This window comes from Fukomys damarensis, unplaced genomic scaffold (assembly GCF_012274545.1).
Source record: "Fukomys damarensis isolate Sample0158 unplaced genomic scaffold, DMR_v1.0_HiC HiC_scaffold_4, whole genome shotgun sequence".
Classification (NCBI taxonomy): domain Eukaryota; kingdom Metazoa; phylum Chordata; class Mammalia; order Rodentia; family Bathyergidae; genus Fukomys; species Fukomys damarensis.
Genome location: NW_022900916.1, coordinates 15,498,629 through 15,507,687, shown reverse-complemented (window position 1 = coordinate 15,507,687; position 9,059 = coordinate 15,498,629). Strand labels below are relative to the sequence as shown.

Here is a 9,059-nt window from a genome sequence, read left to right as displayed (position 1 = left end):
TTTTTTTTTTTAAATTTGTGTATTCCGATTTTTTTTTTCTTTATTCTTCTATTCTTGCCTCCTCTGTGACTCGAGCTTTAAGTCTGGGGGAAAGCTTCATTCCTCTCTAGTTCTTGGAGTTGCCAAGGATGACTAATCTATCCTGTCTGTAGTACATCCTACTTCTGCCCCACCTTGTTAAACGTTTGTGAAGCCAGTTAATGTAAAGCATTCATCTATAATTAATGGTGACCTCCACTCATTCCCGATAATGAGAACTAACACGTGTGTTTATTCATAGGGGAAGGTACAGTCATTACTAAATAAAACGTCACCCTTTAATACCACAAGAAGACTGCTTTTATGCAACAAACTTGGCATGGTCTCAAAGACCTAATAGCCAAAAAATGCAGGCCCTTCTTCTGAGAAGCTCATAGTCTAGGGGAAATAATAAATCCACTTCAAACACTGTAGTAGAAAGGTAAACCAAGTGTCTTAGTTACTTTTCTTGTTGCTGAGACAAAATATGTGACACTCAAAGTTAAAGGAGGAGAGGTTTATTTAGTCCACAGTTGGTAGAGGTTTCAGTCCATAGTGGTCTGGCTCTGAGGCAGAGCAGCATGGTAGAGGGGCCTCACAGAGGAGGAATGGTCCATAGCATGGCAGGCAGAAGACAGCAAGCAGCAGCTCGCTTTCCCTTTTATCCCATCCAGGTCACCCGCCTTTTGGTTGTTGCTACCCAGAACTGTGCTAATTCCAATCAGTGTACTAATTTAGTTCCACACACACTTATCCCCGTATCACATGCCTTAGATCCAGTCAGCTCCATAAAACACCACTTCTGAGCACTTGAGGCTTTGGGGGACGTCTACCTACAAGCCGTAGTGCCAAGGTTAATAACAAGTACGAAGTGTATTCTTCCTTTATTATAGAACACATATTGATTAACTACCTTAAACCGGACCCTGGGATGGTGGGATAAATGTAGCAGTACTTGAGGACATGGTCCTTCTTAGATCTCATCAAGCAATAACTTTTGTTTATATATGTAATTGCACAGTTTTCTTGTGGCCATATTCTTGCTACTTTCTATATTGCTTATAGTAAATTTCACATTTTTGAAATGCATATTTATAATGTTGATTTCACGTTGAAGTTGGCAAAGCATATGAATGTAATGATTTAAAAAAAAATACAAGATGTGTTATCTACATATACTAATTCCACAAAAGCAATGTAAACATTGTGCATCACAAACATGCACAAAAAAATAAAAGGAAGGGGATGAGAAGATGGATGGAGTAGGGAAGGAGAGAAGGGAAAGGGGGTGAGAAAAGGAGTTAAGAAGTGTTATGTACACGTACGAACCCCCATGGGGAATGTAGACATAATGTACTACACACATGTACTAATATATAATTTAAATAATTTAAACAACTGTACATAGGTGAAGTGACAGCAGATTCCAACTATAAAAGCATACTTCCTATTCACATTCATTTTTTTGTAGTCAATAACATTTCATTGTAAGCAGTATAACTGACATGATTGCCTTCACATGTTCTGTATCATTTCTTACAGTTATTGCCAGTTTTCGAGGAACTGTCCCATATGGCCTGTCACTGGAAATCGGAGATACAGTTCAGATCCTGGAGAAGTGTGATGGTGAGCGGCCTTATGCTGATTGCTTCTGCTTGTGCGAATCACCTCCTTGATACAGGACTCTTCAAAAAGTTTACACATTCTCGCCATACCTCTGTTAAATTCTAGACCTTTTCTGTAATCACGACAAAACATTTTTTATGAAACTTGTTCCTTGTATGAAACTTGCATTTCGCTAGTGGAAAAGTAATATTTGGTGTTTTTGAGTTGGTCATATGTTTTTCTAATATTATGTTGGGTTTTTTTTTTTTGGTACGGGGATCAAACTCGGGACCTTGCACCTGCAAGTCAAGTGACAGAATCACTGAGCTAAATCACCCGCCCCTAATGCTATGTTCTTACAGTTATCACATGGCAGCATAGAAAGCAATTGAAGCTGCCCTATTGGTAGGAGTTCATGCCTCAAAACCACACTAGAAGGCTTTCTCAGAATATCAAAAGTCTGCCAGACTCCCCCCGTCTCCTCCCCATAGATGGGAAGAAACTGAGGTCTTGCAGGTGTGGCGAATTTGAGGCTGGACAACCCAGTGCTTCCTGGGGGCCTCCAGCCCTGGCCCAATTTGTTTGGTCTTGCAGTCTTTTTTTGTCTCCAATTTGGAATAAAATTATTGAATTCATTTGAAATGTTAGTAGGATATACTGTATGACCTTGAATGATCACTGTTAATTTATGTAGCAGGTAATTCAGTAAAGGCAGTGAATATATTCTCAAACGTTTCTCTTCCTTAAACATCTTTAAATTTTACTTCTTACAAAAGATTCCAGATGAAATGACTACTTTTTAAAATCCTTGTTAATAGAATGACTATAGTTTATAGAGTGCCACTCGTATATCCAAAAATAGCCATTTTCCTGCTGGAAGGCTTTTCCTACCCAGACTTTATAATCTGATAATGTTCTATCTTACCGAGTTTCATCATAGATTAACTTGTGTCTCCCCGAGCCAATTTACTACATTTAGCTAGAGCCTGGCACTAAATGGCGATACATGGCTGTGGATATTTATTCTGCCCACTGTAGCTGAGACCTCTAAAAATACAATAATGTTTCCTGTGTCATTGCTGGATGCATTTTGTTTATTTCTACTGTGTATTCAGGCAGATATAAAATAGATTCTGAGTTGGTGCATGAAAATGTGCCCTAAATGTAATGGGAAGTGATGTGTAATCTAAAAACTTTTCTGTATGGTGTAATTGGATAGAAACTCTCTGTGACATTTCTGTAGTTCTCAAAAAGTTGTGGTTTCTACTAGAATAATGATTTACAAATGAATATATTTCTTAGATCTGTCCTTGTCAGGCTATAATAAACCCTGAGATACAGATTCTAATTTTCCATTAATTCTCCTTTCTTTACATGTATTTTAAAGTATCAGGGATGATATTTTATAGCACCGTATTGTATATTCTTTTAAGAAAATGTTTTATGAGGAACAAAAATGTTTAAATACAGAGCTTAAATATTTGTTTTCAAAAGTTTAATTAGCCAAAAATTCAGCTAGATAGAACATTTATCATATAACAAAATAATTTCTTGCCAATAAGCAAAGTAGTTTCTAAATATAAAAGAAAATACAATCTGAAAATATTCTAGTTAGCTATATACTAATCATCTATGTATATACACACACTGTATATTTGCTTTATATTATAAAAAGACTTGTTCTTCCTTAAGAACAGTATTGTAAAATTGAGCTGAAGTAATAGACATTGTACAGAATACAAATTATGGGGAGCTTAGTTTGCTGAGATGCTGTGCTGATAGAGCTCAGAAAGGTGCGCCAGTTAATTCTGATGAGGGGAGACCTGGTTCCTACGCTTATGATACTGATCCTAACCTATGACTGTGGGTGTAAGGATGTACAGACTCATTGCATAACAGCTAGCCTAGCACTATTTTTTGCTGCTAGATTCTGTGCTTTTTAGTTAGCCAAGCAGAATTTGAATGTATATTCAATCTTGTGTGGATTCTTGAATTTCTCTTAGAAATAATGTGACCTTTATAAAATGTGGAGAAATGACAACTTGTCCAAGATTAAATGCCAGAGCCAGGCCAGGGATTTAGCTCAGTGTTGCTGCCGCCTGTCTCAGAAGTGCAAGGCCCTGAGTTCGATCCCCAGTACCAAATAACAAAAACAAAAAAAAAACCCCAGAGCCAAAATTTAAGTCCAGCGCTCTATACCCTTGTTTTCTATTGTCTATTGTGTAAATTTCTGACAAACTTTTACAAGCAGGATAATAGTAAGATATACTAATGGTTACTTGAGCTGTTATCTAGCCTTAATATAACAACTACCATGTGTATACATAGAATTATTACATGTATGATAACATTGTATTGGCAAAGAACAAATTAATTTGTTATTTGTTATCCTTCAAATATTATGGTTTATAAAAATGTAACAGTGATTATTTCTCCACAGGCTGGTACAGAGGATTTGCCTTAAAAAACCCAAATATCAAGGTAAAAACTCTTATTTTTACAAAAAAGATAAATATTTAAATTATTTTTTTATACAATTGAAATTAAAGTTGGAACTCTTAATTGAAATGTAAAGAGGTAATACAGATTTTCATAATTTTGAAAATTCCTTTGAACTTGGCTTATAGTTAAAATGTACAGCTCAAATGATAATCCTGTATAGCTCTTAAAAATTGTACTGAGAAGGCCTTAATAAGCTCATTATATATAAACAAAATCTTTTTGAAGTGTTAGTTTCTCTGAGAGCTAAGTTAAAATTCAGGCAGAGGAAATGCACGTACATCCCAAAATAAATATCAATAGAGATGTTTAATCTTTAAGTTTTCTGTAGTATTATTTATAAAATGCTGGTGTGGAGAAAGTTTATTTTAGTGGTATGTTGAGTCCTTTTGCATTTTTTGGAAACAAAGTGAAAGATCCATATTATAAAAATGCCTATCTTCCTTACTATTCTAGATAGACACTAAGATTCATTATCCTTTATATAGTCATACGAACGCTCAAGATTTATAGTAGGAAGTAATATGATTTTTGTGTTATCTTTGGGTTGGTTCGTGTGATTTTGACACTAATCCTTACTAATATCTTTTCTACCTTATTCTAATCACCCCAGTTTCTGTTCATACTTCCCTCAGACTCTTACTATTTTCTTATATATTATATTCATTTTGTGCTTAATTCTAGCTTTATTAAAATTGTAGATAAGGAATTGTCTTTCATCATTCTTAAAATACAATGTAAGATATCAACTTTTACTTAATTTTTTGCTTAAATACAGTTTTGCTGCAACATTCAACAGTGTTTAATTACTTCATTTCATTATTTTAGATCAGACTAAAGGAGAGTGTAAGGGACAAAGTATATATAAAATTTTGATGTTAGCCCTCATTTAAACTTTTTCTGGGACAACTCTAGGGCATATAGCTTCAGTGTTTAAACTATTCATCTAGAGCATGTTTGAGGAAAATTTATTACAATTCCTGTTACTATACACATTCAACAAGCCTCAAATTCTTTATACCTACAAGTTACTTTAAACGCATTGATATAAATTTAAAATTATACAAAAAAGATTTAAGGAGAATCTATATCCATGTTTACTACTATTGAATATGTAGAATATTTCTTATTAAATTTTACTTTTGACTTGGATACACATAGCAACATGTTCGAATGACATTTGTTTTCGTAAATATTTAATTGAGTGTGTCATTTGATTATACATTAGAAATTCATCAGAGGATATTGTCACTTAATAGACAATAAAATTAATGCTCATTTTGTTGTTGCTGTTTCTTTCAATACCTCATTTAGAACAAAGGAGCAATTTTCTTGCCCTATTATTTTCCCGCGGTACAAAGCTTTCATCTAGCATGGCTTTTTGTTTAATTTTTGTTCCATCAGAATGGCAGCATAGTGATTAATTGCTGCTGTGTTGTCATCAAAGATCTTCTGTGACACATACAATACAGATATTGTCTCCAAATACAGTGTGTTTTTAAAATATATATTATGTATATTTGGGAGGGTGTACCAGCGATCAGACTCAGGTCCATGTGCTTGTGAGGCAGGCAGTGGAACCACTGAGCTAAATCCCTGGCCCTAGAGTATATATTTTTATTTTATTTTATTTTTTTCTCTCAATGAGTTTATTGGTATAGTTTAGGTATGCAGTACAGTTACATTCATTACTGGGATCTTGTACCTTTACATGACAGGTCTTGGTTCTCATTTTTTCCCCTTGTTCCTGCCCTCCCTTCACCCTCCTCCCTCCCCCTTTACAAACACTTCATTTCCATTTTTTCATTTTCTCATATTTTTTTTCTTTTCCCTTATTAGCTTTCCCTTTGCCTTCCCACTTTCCCTACACCGTTAGCCCCTTTCTTCCTATTTCACATTGTCCATTATAAGTATATATTTTAAATAGAATCATGAATATTTGAGGAAGAAGAAAAAGAATAAACAAAAACCTCAAAATCTATCTTTTAAAACTATGCAACATTTTCTCATTTACATCATTTTTATGTAGAATTTCTGAATTTATAAATTTTGTTTACAAAGTATATTTATGGAATGAGATTGAATTTTTCATTGATGTTTATTTTACAGAATTTAAATTTGTAAAGGAGTTAGTAGAAGAAAATGAAAGATGCTACAGGCATAATAGATTATAGCCTAGCACATGTGGTGGGGTCGATATTCTTTGCTGTTCCCCATACTGTCCTTCTGAACCTACCTTACCTTATAACAGCTCCATAACCTTCATCTTTTCTCTTCCAGGGTATATTTCCTTCCAGCTATGTTCACTTGAAAAATGCCTGTGTAAAGAATAAAGGGTAAGAAATTAGTTTTATTTATATTGGAGGATTTTCACAAAACCATTACCTATTTTGGAATTTGAGAGGCTTAGTAACTGCCTTAAAAAAATGAGCTGTACAAGATCACACCATTGTCTGTGTTGTTTGCTGAAAATGCACTGACTGTAGCAGTTGGGAGACAGAATTGACCCATTGGTGTGCTGGAGAACGGCAGGACTCAGGGCGCTGAGGTGTCTCGCTGCCCACGAATCATGGAAAGGGCTGAATTGAAGCAGGAAGACTTGGATCCTTCTGGTTTCCTGCTGTTTAGAGAAGCCTGGTGGTGAGGCTAATAAAATGCTGAGTCATGCTGCCTCAAAACCTAGGAATTTCCTCATTTTCCCAAATGCCCATCGTAACTAATATCCTTGGGTGTCCGATTCATAAAGCCGTTATTCTGCTTTAGAGAATCACCACTTTATTTCTCATCCATCTTATTCCTGGCTTGTCTATTCTCACTCTTCCTCAAAGTCAAAGGCGCCATGAGAGGTAAACATTTTGAATCAATTCAGTAAATCAGCATAGCCAGGACTGCAACGAAAAGACACACAAAAGAGGACTTCTCGAACTGCTTCAGAAAGTGGCAAAAGAAAGTGTGTTGAAAGCCCAGTTGGAGTATTTTGAGAATTAGTGGCAATGTGTCTTTTACTGTAATTTTTTTAAAAAAAGTAAATATCCACCAGAGTTTTTGATCACACTTTGTATATGTTAGCTAGTTTAAGCAATATTATTGGTAGTAGTATAATTTTTGAAATAATAGTTTAAAAGTATAATTTTTGTGCTAATATTTACCACTGGTGCCAGTAACCTCTTTATATTGTAAAAGCTGTAAGTCACTGGAAATATCAAGCAGAGAATTGGTTCTTTTGTAGTTGTTCCCACTCGTTTTGACTCTGCCTAGCCACTCTCCAGTGAATGAGATGGCAACTAAGAAATCACTTTAGGGCCAGGGATTTAGCTCAGTGGTTCTGGCACCTGCTTCGCAAGCATAATGACCTAAGTTCAATCCCCTTACCAAAAAAAAAAGAAAGAAATCACTTTAGCCAATGCTGACTCTGTTCTGATTGCTCTGATCTTCCTGCCCTTGGCTTGGCAATGTGAACACTCCAGGTTCTGCCCTGTCCCCAAAAGTATGAACAAGCCCTTGCAGCCAGCCCCATCCTCTTTGTTACCTCTACACGCCCATCCTTAACCCTGCCCCCAAGTCTGTGGAGCCTTGGCCCACCCAGCCCCCATCACATACTCTAAGGAAGAGAAGAGAAGGTTGTGCTTGCAGAAATGATGTTACTTAGTTGAACTCCACCCTTCAAACTCAGTAGGAATGGGACATGGTTTAAAATAAGTACTTTCCTTTTTTCCTTTTCTTTTTTTAAACTGGCATATACATCTGGTTCCCTTCCATGAGCTCCAGCAAAGTTTAATCGTAATAAAGGTGTCTCCAAATCTGGTTGTGCACATTCAATCCTTGCTTCTTATAGGTTCTTTGCTGGACATCAGGCATAATGAGAATTTTGATAGTAGAATAGCTCTAAGTCAAACTTTATTTTCTAAAAAAAGAATTTCTGGAATCGGTCCAGGCCCATTTCTGGGACTGTTATTGGAAGAAAAACTTGGGTCTGAAAATGTTTTCGGCTGTGTATTACCAGATTCTTATTTTCCCAGAGAGGAACCCCTTTAAATTTTGATATTACCTATCTTATTTAAGTGGATTTATTAACTGAAGACTGTTCACTTCAAAGATGCTGCACAGTATGTCCCAGAATAATTGAACAGAGCAACTACTTATGACAGACTATTGGAACACTGGTTTTAGATTTTGTAGGATTAATAGAAAATCGCTTCCTTGCCTAAAAATGACAGTTTTGGCTTTAAAAACTTACATTTTCTTTGGACAACCCCCAGATCAACTTCCCACAGATCAAATTGTTTTTACCTGGGTCTTCTGAGCAATACAGGACTGATAGGGTCCTTAAATTAAATTACATTTTGTGGACGATGAGGCCACTCTGGTGTTATTCAATTCTTGCTCACATAATGGCACTTTTAAATGTTTGAAAAGGATGTTAAGTTTTCCTGGAAATTCACTGTTTCCTCCTAGAGTTGGTATAGCATCATCTTATAATCTCCATCTCCAAGCATTCATGATTTAAAGTACAACAGCTGCTTCAAAAGCAAAGTAAATGTGCTACCACTTGGAGATGTCATATGTAGATTTAATAAAAGGTTCTCTGTCTGTTACAATTTATATATTACTATTTACTCTTCTAGGTGTAAATTCTCATTTTACATTTTTAGCTATTATTTCATCTCTAGAAAGAAGAGAAATATCCTTGGAGAAGGTATCTTAGAGGAAATATAAATGAGATAGAGCTGTAATGGTGATGGAACCAAAGAAAGATTTTAGTTTCCTATTCTTCTGTAAGAAGATATTACAAAAGACATTTATACTTTGGACATAACATTAAAAAGCAACTAGGAGGATGAGGATTTAGCTCAGTGGTTCATCACCTGTCTTGCAAGCGCAAGGACCCAAGTTTGATTCCTGATACCAAAAAAAAAAAAAAAAAAAAAAAAAAAAAA

General features: G+C 35.4%; 1 protein-coding gene across 1 annotated transcript in view; it reads left to right on the top strand.

Annotated features, from left to right (window-relative positions):
• The window catches only part of Dock4 (dedicator of cytokinesis 4), a 433,388-nt gene that overhangs the window by 198,051 nt on the left and 226,278 nt on the right, over window positions 1-9,059 (top strand). Inside the window, exons 3-5 of the mRNA XM_033755915.1 lie at window positions 1,561-1,644; window positions 4,064-4,104; window positions 6,403-6,458. Coding sequence (XP_033611806.1) covers window positions 1,561-1,644; window positions 4,064-4,104; window positions 6,403-6,458 — 181 coding nt within the window. The remainder of the gene's footprint in view (window positions 1-1,560; window positions 1,645-4,063; window positions 4,105-6,402; window positions 6,459-9,059) is intronic.